We start from the raw sequence: 11,471 nt of genomic DNA, 5'->3' as shown, positions 1-11,471 counted from the left end.
ATTTCTTTCCTTAAAAATAGTCCTCAGTAATCCAAATCTGGGAGTCTCACCCTAGATGTATAGTGAACCCTGGTGGTAATGATTAATTTGCTCAGCTACTAGCAAAAGGTTGGAGGTTTTAACCTACCAGCAGCTCCACAGAATAAGACCTGGCAGTCGGTTCCCATAAATACAACCTAGAAATAGAAAATCAAGTGGGATAGATCCACTGTCAGATAGATGTTATCAGTGATGTCAAAATCAACTGGACATGTTAATCTACAGGCTAAATGTATTTTTGACTTGCCATCTGTATATTTTTTAACTTCCAGCTGTCCCCAGTAAGTACTAAGTATCCATTAGTGCCAAATATATTCCATTTGCGTTTAGATTGAGGATATTTTCTAAATCTTACTTTTAGTTGTGCTTAGTCTATAGCAAGCGTGTTTTAACAACTGACCCAAATCTATTCAGTGTTTTAGGTTTGTGAATATCAGGGTACTTGTAAAGAAATTTAAATTATACTTCTAATACACTACACTGGAGTTTGCTAATTAATGCAGGCAATAGGGAAGCAAAATGGTAAAGTGAAAATTATTTGAATGAGAGCTGTGTGAAATAACCATAAAATAAACATTAAAAGTATAATTTAGTTGGATTCCATTAGAACTTTTAAAATGTATTGTGAATATGTGGTGAAGAATTTGAATATACAGCCATGGGACAAAAAGTCATGACCGGCGTACAGACATTTTCAAAAAGTTACCTGTGTTGACTATATATCCTTTCACGCTTTTTTTCTGTGCACTTAATGTAAGCATGACTTTATCAAAGGTTTTGTATATAAAGCGGATTTTACCAAAGTAGTGCCTATTTTCAAGGATAGGTTAACTATGTATTTCAAGTATATTGAATAAAATAAGATAAAAGCTATTTTTATGGATGTGTTCATGTTTTAAAGAAATTGCTTGTTTCCAGATACTGTTGTGTGCTGGTATGAGAAAAGATCTACAGTAGGAACTAGATAAACGAAAAGGCTACTTGAAACTATAAAACTGCCACTTAAGGAAGGCTATAGAAAGCATCAAAATACCCAAAGGACGTTACTTTTGGGAGGGCTAATAACTTCGGTGATGCAAAAACAGGAAAGCAGCATATATATTCAGTGTTTCTCTTGAATGGTACATTGTACATGTATGTGCATACTGTTACAAAAGAGAAGGGCGACATGTTCAACTAGTGAAGGATATACTCAACACCCTACCACTGTTAGGTCAATCAGAAGTATTAATACTATGGTTCCACTTCAAAATGCATAAATTTATTCCCCATAAGTGGATGGCTGCAGACAAATTCATTAATTACTACACCTGTCGAGTGGATGATTGCAACAACAGTGGAAAAATGCTTTTCAGATCAGGGTTCGTAACAGTTTTTTAACAATTCAAGTGGACATTTTCTCAAATCATTGAAGTTTTATTTCAAGTCTGATGAGATTCTGTACAATAAACATGTTTTTTAGATTACAGAAAGTTGTGAAGACCTCAAAAATGAAGAGGGAAGGCTGGTCTTATTGTCAAGGCCCAGAAACTGCACAATTGAAATGGCTCAGCATTTCCTGCTTTAAGCAGTGATGTTGGCCTGGGCAAGCTTTCAGTTGACTAGGTACAGAAAGAGTTCGCATTAAGATCAACTAGTTCCAAGAGTTGATCTTTCCCATCGTTCCATTAGTGCTTTTATGCAGGATCAAAAGTAATGACCATTTTGTGAATGAATTGTAGAGAACAAGTTGTGAGCCACCATCCATGGTAGACACCAAAAACCAGTCACTACCATACAAGGACACTTCAAAAGTGGGAAAACAATGGGATTTCCCCACAAGCTTTTAGAGGTCCCCTGGTACATCTAAACCAGTAGGAGCCTGATCTTTGCAACCAGCCTAAAAACGGTATTGCCACTCACAGCTGAGCATTTTGAAGATGTGTATCAACGAGTCCTTGTTAACAATGGGGTTGGAATGTGAATAAAATGCTTTATAAACTACGGACTTGCTGGACCCTTGATGATGAATCCCTTCAGTCGCCCTGAGAAAACTTCTGAACCTTGAAGCAAACCATCCCAATCAAGTTAACACCTTTTTTTTGCAGTAATCTTGAGTTTCGGATTGGCTGAGATCAAATCGACCGTTCTAAAGACAGATTAGTGCATTAAACAGTTAAAGTAAATGGCACAGTGTGATTATTGTAACCACTATCACTGAGCAATTATATCGAAGAATGAATTTTGGTCATGTATAGTCTCACCAAAAACTAAGTAAATATTCTGAAGGCTCATTTGCTTTGCAAGAGTTGGAAAAGGCAGTGCATGCATCCCTGAAGAAAAGCCGCACGACTTTCTACTACTCTACACCGGGACCTAACCTAGCCTGCCTTTCAAAACCCCATAAAGCTATGATCAATCCAAACGGCATTTCTATTTTTCATCGCATCCACTTCTGGAATGGCCAATTCCAGAATCAGTATCAATCTCTCTCAACATCAATCTCGTTCAACTCCTCAGGCAGGGTCAAGCAATAAATACAGTTGGCCAACTCACTGTGTTTCTAAGGAACCAAAAGAAGTCAGAATCAAGACAAAATTTAATGTATGCACACAATTTTATATATAATGCAGCATCACACCATGTAGGGCATTTACTCTTTTATACATTCAGATATTTTTGAAACACTTCTTAAGGCTACAAAACAGAACATAGAAAAATAAACAGGAATATATTGAACACTTACAAAAAGTGATATGATAAAGAATATAAAGTACTATTTTCTTTTCAACACTTCAAAAGATATGTATACTTTTTTTAACAAGTAACATCACAAATGATCACATCTTCACATGCTTTTAAGTATTATTTGTACTCAGTGTAAGGCTATTATCATTTCTCATACATACACTGTTTCTAACTGTAACAATAATTTTTAATCCATTCAAGTAAATTCAACCCTAAAGCCGTTTCTCAGCATTAAGACATGCACCCGCCCCTTTTCTAGAATCTTCCAAAACTTGTACTGAGAGAAGAGGTGGGGTCCCTTTAAAAAAATAATCCTAATTAGTGGGAAAGTAAATAGTTGACACTGGTACAAAATCTTACTTCTTTGAAACTGATACACTGGAACTGAGCCATTAAGATTCTTAACAAAAACACAACAGTATTTGGGCATAAAACAGGGAGCAAAAAACAGTAAACAGAAATAGTGTAGCCAAATGTGCATTATCTTCAGCTACACTAGAATGGACCTTGCTTAGTACCCATTAGTGAAAGGCAAAAAATTCAACTCTTCCAAAACTGTAGATAAAACAAAGGAGGCAAAAATAAATATTGCTAAGTCTCTAGGATGGCTGAATGTTTTCTAAACCAGAAAAGGTTAGAAAGGAACTTTATTGCACCAAGTCAATCTGAAGCAAGTTTGCAGCTCACAGGCATTTTAATTCAACCTTCAGTCACAAAAGAAACAGCACACTGCAAAATTAGAGTTTGCATCAAATAAGTAGTATCAGCACAGTGGTTTGGGAAAGCCTACTCGTGCCGTCAAGACAAGGTCAGCTTACGTCTGCCATGCATGTGAGCAAGCACACTAGTTAGGAGAGCAGGCAGCACAAAGACCCCAAAGATGCCGGTGTCCTGCTGTCACGGGGGCAAGAAGGAGCTGCAGATTTCTGAGGAAATGGACTTGACAAAGAGAAAGATACATAATACTAAAAGGGAAGGGACAGGGGACAGCAAAAGCACCTAACTAAAAGAAGTGAGTTTTGGTCAGTCTAAACATTTGTTCAAAAGGTGTATGATCTCCATTGAAGCTCCACAACTGCCAACCACAACCTATTCTCAAATTCTCCAATTTTGCATCTTGTATAAATATAAAAGAATTACTCTTGTCAATTAAAATGAAGGAAGACACAAGTTTACTTGTCCTCGGTTGACCTCAGGATAAGGCAAGAATTCCCTGGATTTAAAAGAAACAAAACACCTGCATGCAAACATTGTCAAGACTCAAACGATTTTTTATTCCAGAGGCGACCAAGTCAAGTCCATCTGCTGAACTTCTCTGCCAGCACTCTTCCTTCAGGAGCTGTAACGTACTGTTACCACCGATTGAGGTAAGGCAGCGAACAATGATGAAAAGAACAGCATTCTGTCCAATCCACTCTTTAGACAGTCCAGTGACTGGGAACATAGCCCAGTCAAGAAAATGAAACTCAAAACAGCAACTCTTTTAGACTCCTGAGATTAACCTATCAAATTCTTAAATCTGCGTTCCCATCCAAATGTGATTTTCAGGAAAAATACCAGGTAAACTAAACCTACTCATTATATAAGCCTGGGCGGGGAAAAGTGAAGAACCCTCCAGCGGTCTTACTCATTCCATATTCAACTGGTGTTACAACAAATGATGGAAAGTAGTACCTCCAACAATATTCTAGCTTAAAGGTAACAACAGAAATTCCTACCAACAGGTTCTTTCGGGAATTTTTTCTTTCCTTACAACCATCCCAATTTTTACAATTTTTTTTACCTAGCACCATCATAATAAAATGTTATCTTTCAAAGTGCACTCTAAAAGTTCTATGTTACAAAACATCTAAATGCTAATCACTACTCAAATCAGCAGTTACACAGACATTAGGTAATTAATACAGCACAGAGGTAAATAACCATTATTACAGTACAGTGGAGATTCACTTAGCCTAGCTTGAATCCAAATATTTCTGTAGGTTACAGAGAACCCAGGAAACATAACTGCTTCAGTTTGTCAATTTCAAGTGAACTGTATGCTTTTAAAGTAATCTATTTTTAAAAAGCCACTACACATCGATTTGGGGCTTAGTATATTATAAGCAGAAGAAATTACTACTACGTTATTTTGCATAGCACTCAAAGCTTCCTGATCAAAAGGTCATCTTTTAACATAAAAAAGGGAAGTTTTTCACATTGTTATGTACAAATAGGAAATATATGCTACAGAAAGTTTCCCCCAAATAACACAGATGAATGAAACTGTGTCAATTCAGAGTCAAACCTTGCAGGAGCAGAGACAACACCTTGCAAGGGCAACTGCTAGGAATACTGCAGAGATTGGAGAGGAAGCGGGGTCAGAGGCATGTTGCCTAGGGGTTATAAACTGTAAAATGAAAAGCAAAACCATCGCTAGCAGCATCCTCTAGAGAGAAGAAAAATAACACACTGAAAGTCACAATCGTTCCATCTGTGACAAGTCCAAACATGCAAATGGTAAAGGCCTACACATAACCAATGGCGCAAGGAGAAAAGAAATTCAAAATGGAAAAAAAGAGTTAACTCCATAGAAACCTTGTCAAACTAAAAATGTTTGCATTTCTTCTCACAAAATATTTAGACTCTGTCAGTGCATTAGTGTTAAAGTGGCATTTAAAAATGTCTGCAGCTTGAACAGATGCAGGTTTATTCAAAATGCATAGCATCTACATTTCTTTCTAATAGGCACCATGATATTTACACCAGTGCTAAGAATTCTTGGTGGGAATTTCTAAGGATTTCTTGTTTCTTAAATGTCTACCTATTCTATCTGCAACCCCATATTCAACAAATACTCACCAAAATTCAAAAATATACCCTTATGTATATTAAAAGGACTATATACATTTCTAATACACAGGATAATAGGCTGCCTTATGTGTAATATTAAAGAGAAGACAGTATTCAAGTTTGACAGATATTGAGATGAAAGGCCTTTGGGTTGGAAGCATTTCAAAAAACAGTGTTTGAGGCTGAGAATTGTTTGAGCCCAGTTTTTTACTAAGGCATTGAATAATAAAATAGACATTTCTATTTGGTGCAACGTTATGTTTTGGAATCTATAGTGTGTCAAATGGTACATTTTTCTGCCAATTTAATAAACACTATATAAAGCACATTTTTCCAACATTTGAAGTCAAACATATCATACAAGGAAAAAAAAATCAAACACTAAATCTATGTTTATATCAAGCTGTTTATAAAAGATACTTAGCTTTTCCTCTTTTTCATTGGGGGGGGGACAGTCACCCGATAAATGAAGCTTTTGAATGAAGATGGCCATACTGGGAACTCATCTGCCCCTTTGAACTCGTGTCCAAGATCTCTTGTTCACGATGGAAGGGGAGACGATGAATCCAATTTGGGTTTTTATTTTAATCAACTTTTTAAAAGCCTTCAGAAAACATTGCACCCATTGGTGTCTGCTTGACAACACTTCAGCTGCAAGTATCAAGTGTGCTGTCCCCGATGGCCATCTCCCATCCCGGACCTCCTCCTGTCCCCCCTGTACGGCCGTCCTCGGGTGTTGCGATGGTACTGATAACCTTCATCACGGTTTCGGTGTGGCTGTCCTTTCCAGGACTCCTCACTTCTTGTATGTTGATACCCTCCCCGGCCAGAATAACCCCAATCACTTTTGTACTTTCTGCCTCCAAAAGCCTGATTATAGAACTGCTTGGATCTGCCACTTCTTAAAATATTAGACACTTCATTTTCATCTTCTGAACTCTCTTCTTTTGGTCTTTGTACTCTACTATCCACCAAGTTGGCCCCAGGGCTAACTACATCAGGGACAATTTTAGGGTCCTTCACTTTTTCTGGCTTTTCTTTTACACTTGAAATGGTCCTTTTAGGTTCAAGTTCAATAGAGGTTGCTTTCTCTCGGTTTAGAATCTGAGTGGGAAGATGAGCCTTTCCCTCTGCTGCAGAAGGGGTGGAAGCCAGGGCCAGATCTGCCTTAGGTGTCTGGGATGACTGCTCCACCCGGCCTTCATGCTTACTGGTCATAACTGCTTCCGGGACAGGGAGTGGACCTTCACCACTAGCCTCCTGAAACTCATCAACTACTGAAATTGAAGCACATTCTTTAGACAGATCCAGATTTTCCAGGGGCAAATCCAATTCTCCTTTCTCATCAGAGGCCAGGACAATATTCTGCCGCATTACTGGATTTTCGATAAATCCCTGAAATGGGTAGCCATACCAAACATGAGGAAAGAAAGGAGGTGCAATGGGAACTGGGCCTAAGAATGGATTCGGCCCAAAGGATGGTTGTGGGAACATATTCTTGCCACCCATCGACTCTTCATATTCAGCATGAAGAAGGTGCCCAGGGTTCTCGGTTTCAAGATCAGGCTGGTAAGACAAATGTCCATGACTTTCAGACACTTGGGGTGGAGGGATAACCAGAGGTGAAGAAAACGTTGGCTGTCCAATCTCTGCTGGTGGGATCTGACCATTAACACTGGCCTCAGTCTGCATAGGAAAGTGTGCATCTGCACAACTACAATCACTTTCATTCTGAGTAGGAGGAGCTTCTTGGAACCAAGGGCTATGAGGATACAAAGGGACATGGACCTTTGGGTACATCCTGCAGGCTGCCATGTAGGCCTGGTGCAAAGGATACAGGTAAGAATGTGGAGCCCACATAGGACAACTGTAAGCCTGAAAGAGAAACAAAACATGATAAACAAAGAGGTGGGAAAAAAGGGATTCGCATGGCTATCTATTCAAAACAATTAGGTTCAAGATAAGCACCTCAGACAGGCATAAGACCACAGGCCATAAAAGCTGCTGTCCGGGTACTAGATCATAAGACTCGGGGACAAAGTAGTACAAAATTCAATAGGTGCTCTAAGACTCTATCCCTTGTTCTTCTATCCCTGTCCTGAAACCAACTCAAGTTTCTAGTACAGAAGTTGACATGAGACAATCCAACGAACCCATCCAGATGACTATGTTTTCATCCTATAAAGATAATTTCTGGTGGTAAAATATTTCAAGAACCACCACCACCCAAGAACTTGTCTCTCCTCTAAATATCTTTGCCGCTGCCCATTTAGACAGACCTGGATTCACATTCTAATATTATCACTCACTCACTCACTGTGTGATACCTAGCCAGCCACCTGTCTGAACCTGGTTTTATCAATAAAATGGTGGTACCAGATGGACCTTCAAGCTCAATTCTCTAAGCTACCTGGGCACTACAGTAGCAAGAATTAAGGTAAACTGCTAGAGAAAGAGTAGAGAAATGCTGACAGTGAAACATTCCCAAACTCTTCCCTTGCCAAGGTGCAGCTGAACACCAAGAAACGGTATCAGTTACTCAGTTGGCAAAATTAACCAAGAAATAAAGCCAGTATTAACTAAATATGAGACTAGCCAATGAATACAATGATAATAAACAGTGAAATTAAAACTAATTCTCAGTAGATGATGTCAATTCTCTTTTCATGAAACCAATCAGTAGGACATTCATTTGATATGTTAACAGCCTGAAATTGATCTAGAACAAGAGAAGAAAATACTAACAAAGGTCCAGAGTGCTCCAGCCTCTTGTTTCAAGGCAAGCTACTTCTGGATTATTCACTTCCTAAAAGATATGCTATTAAACAACCACATCTCCAGATATAGGAACATGCACTTTATTTCCTTTTGAGTCTTTCCACAACTGAAGCAGGTACATTACATTATCATGCTCACCCCATAAATAATCCAGGCTAAAAAAAAGCCCTCAAAACTCACACTCACACTGCCACTGAGTCTATTCTGACTCACAGAAACATTATCGAAGACCCAGCTATGCTCAGATACACTAAATGGCTCGCCCTGGCCTAAATCGTTACAAAATGATAAAGCGGAACCTCAAATTCAAATCTTTCATTTAATTCCCAAATGGGAGCATTTAAAAAAGACTGTCCAAAGACATGGCCATTTCCTGAATATGGTCACAAGGTGGAATTATCAGTAATGAAGAGTAAACGCAAAAACTGAAGTCTCAATCACCACTACTTGGTACTGGAAATGCTGGTCCCTAATATGAGGCGATTCTGTAAATCCTGTTACTGGTCTGCTAGGACCGAGTATCAGAGTTACAATGAACTACACTGGTGACATTGTTTTTATTTCACTTATGACAAAGAATAGCCTTCTAAAAATATGAATAATAAAAGGCAATAATCATGGGGGTGGGGGGGGAGATTTCATTTAGATCAGAACTAACTTACAGTCATCAAAACAAACACCACTGTATATTAGGGATTACCTATACTTTAAAATAGTAAAAAATTTTAAATATATACTTACCTTCACACCAAGATTGAAGAAGAATCGAAGAATGTTCTTATCTAAAAATAACAATCACTCATTCAATTATACACATATTAAGTCTCCCATCCCAGTCTACCCATATCCTAAAATAATACAAAGATATCCTCAAGAGAGGGTCTTACAGCTCCAATTACCTACTGGAATTGTTCGCTCTCACGTATAATACACAAACAGATTGTAACTATAATATAATCCCAAGAACTAGGCTCTGCTGTCAGTTGCCACTGAGCTGACGGCGACTCAACTTAATAGCGAACTTTGGTTGCTTTGGTCTGGGTGCCAGCCCAATGCTTACCGCCGTGTATTTTGAGTGCCTTCCAATCAAAGGCACTCCTCTGCCAGCACAATAATGGACATTATTCTCATATGAGCATACATCTGCTACATTTTTGGAAGCCTGTATCACCAGGGTTTTCTTTCTGGCCTGTCCCAGTCTGCAAGCTGGTTGAAACTTATCCAATGTACTTTACCTTGGTGATATTTGATGAGGCACAGCTCCAGTATTCACAGCAATACACAAGTCAACATATGACAACAAACTGATTAATATCTAATAATTCGCTTTACCATCTTTGGTAACATTTAACTCCCCCAAATAACTTAAATTGGTCACTTCATCTGGCTAAAATGGAACTTATTTCTTTCCCAGCTGTTCTGTGGGTTTAAAACTTCAGTATTTTAAATGTTATGGTGATAGGAGGCAAATCACCATAAACCTAACTCATGAATAACATGGATTAGTAGGCTATTAGCCAAGGAATCCATTTGCTAAGGAGACCTAGTGGTTGAGTGGTTACATGCTCAGCTGTCATCCATAAGGTCAGCTGTTTGGAACCAGCAGTCACTCTAAGAGAGAATGGCATGGCTTTCTACTCCCCTCAACAATCTTGGAAACTGACAGGGACAGTTCGACCCTGTCTTCCAGGATCCCTCTGAGTTGCCACTGTCTCGAATATACCCAGTAACTAATAAAATTCACTTCCAAACAGAAAGTGAGACATTGAATCTAGGTGAAAAACATCTAAATAGCTCTTGCATGCAACAGATAAAAAAATCTTTTACAAACTAAAAACTGGGGCAAAGGAAAGCAAATTCCTTTAAGAAATTACTTGTTAAATAAGTATTAACATAGTTCTGAAATAGGAACTACTACATATTATATTCTTCTCCACAACTTTTTAATGGATGAAATAATGGAAATGGCTACAAAAATGCATACCAATAAGAAAGCCCAATAGTGTTTATGTGCCTGGCTAATCATTTGAAATTTTTTTCCAACTAGTTTTGGGAAAGCAATGACATGAGTAGAGTCCATTACTAAATACATAAAAGATATCTACTAATGAAGAACCAACTGAAATAGGGAGACATCTGCTTACTTCCAAAATCAGACTTCCGACTTATTCTGCAATCAGACTAGACTACTAATCACATCTCTTCATTTCCCTCTACACTTGATTTTCTTCATTCACTCAATGCAAACATGAAGAAGGGCCTTACCTTTAGGCAGGTCCTCCCCAGTGTGACACAGTGAGTAGGGTGGTACAATGGCTCGCTCTCCTTTTTCATTACAAGGAAAACCAGGATAGAGTGGGTCCTGGTAAAGGCTCAGTGTCTGAGGCAAAGGCATTAAGGGCTGGTTAACGGCCTGTATTGAAACAGGAACTGGCGATGGTGCTAACTGAGCTTGTGACACAGCAGAATCAGGTCCCGTGGTCAGAGTCTGTGTCACTGACAAAACAGGAATTTGAGCAGGAACACCTACAAAAAATGCATACAACTCATATAAATCACAAAAAGAGAAAAATTAATTCTCTACAACTGCTTCCATCACATTAAAAGTAAAGGAAGCTACACAATCAATAGCTTATATAAGAACGTATGTATACTTGCAATAAAAAGTGCACTTTTCTAATCAACCAAGGACTCTCCTGGACACACAATGAAACCAGTTCAGGAACATGCTTTGAGTTAATGTCTTGTAATAGTGGCCCTTACAAACATGTGTGAACCATAGGGTCCTTACGAAGGATTAAATCAGGAACCATAAGGGTTGGTCCACGGGAGATATGTCAAATGCTAGAATCAATTAGTGTTAAACAACCAAAGCAACAAGGGAGTCTATCACATCAGACACCACTCCTGGGATGAGTGGAACATCTCAAATTCATCCCACCCAAAAAAACTTGCCCATTGCATCTAGGAAGCAAAGCAAAGTACATGGCAAAGACATTCTGTGTGGCTCTCACAACTAACCCTGCTCCAAGGTCAGGCAACCGCTCACCTGAGACACTTTGGAATGTCTTTTAACTTGAAAGGCTATTTTGTTG

At 38.6% G+C, this 11,471-nt stretch overlaps 1 protein-coding gene across 1 annotated transcript in view; it reads right to left on the bottom strand.

The window, feature by feature from the left end:
• Window positions 1–2,616: 2,616 nt before the first annotated feature.
• Window positions 2,617–11,471, bottom strand: part of OTUD4 (OTU deubiquitinase 4) — a 51,121-nt gene continuing 42,266 nt past the window's right edge. Inside the window, exons 18-20 of the mRNA XM_004708749.2 lie at window positions 10,642–10,921; window positions 9,118–9,158; window positions 2,617–7,473 (exon numbers count right to left, since the gene is read on the bottom strand). Of these exons, the coding sequence (XP_004708806.1) occupies window positions 6,259–7,473; window positions 9,118–9,158; window positions 10,642–10,921 (1,536 nt within the window). The 3' untranslated portion in view covers window positions 2,617–6,258. The remainder of the gene's footprint in view (window positions 7,474–9,117; window positions 9,159–10,641; window positions 10,922–11,471) is intronic.

This window comes from Echinops telfairi, unplaced genomic scaffold (genome assembly GCF_000313985.2).
Source record: "Echinops telfairi isolate 266 unplaced genomic scaffold, ASM31398v2 ScPeMD7_5868;HRSCAF=6743_1, whole genome shotgun sequence".
Classification (NCBI taxonomy): domain Eukaryota; kingdom Metazoa; phylum Chordata; class Mammalia; order Afrosoricida; family Tenrecidae; genus Echinops; species Echinops telfairi.
Note: the sequence above shows the minus strand (reverse complement) of the source record. Positions and strands in the feature narration are given on the sequence as shown.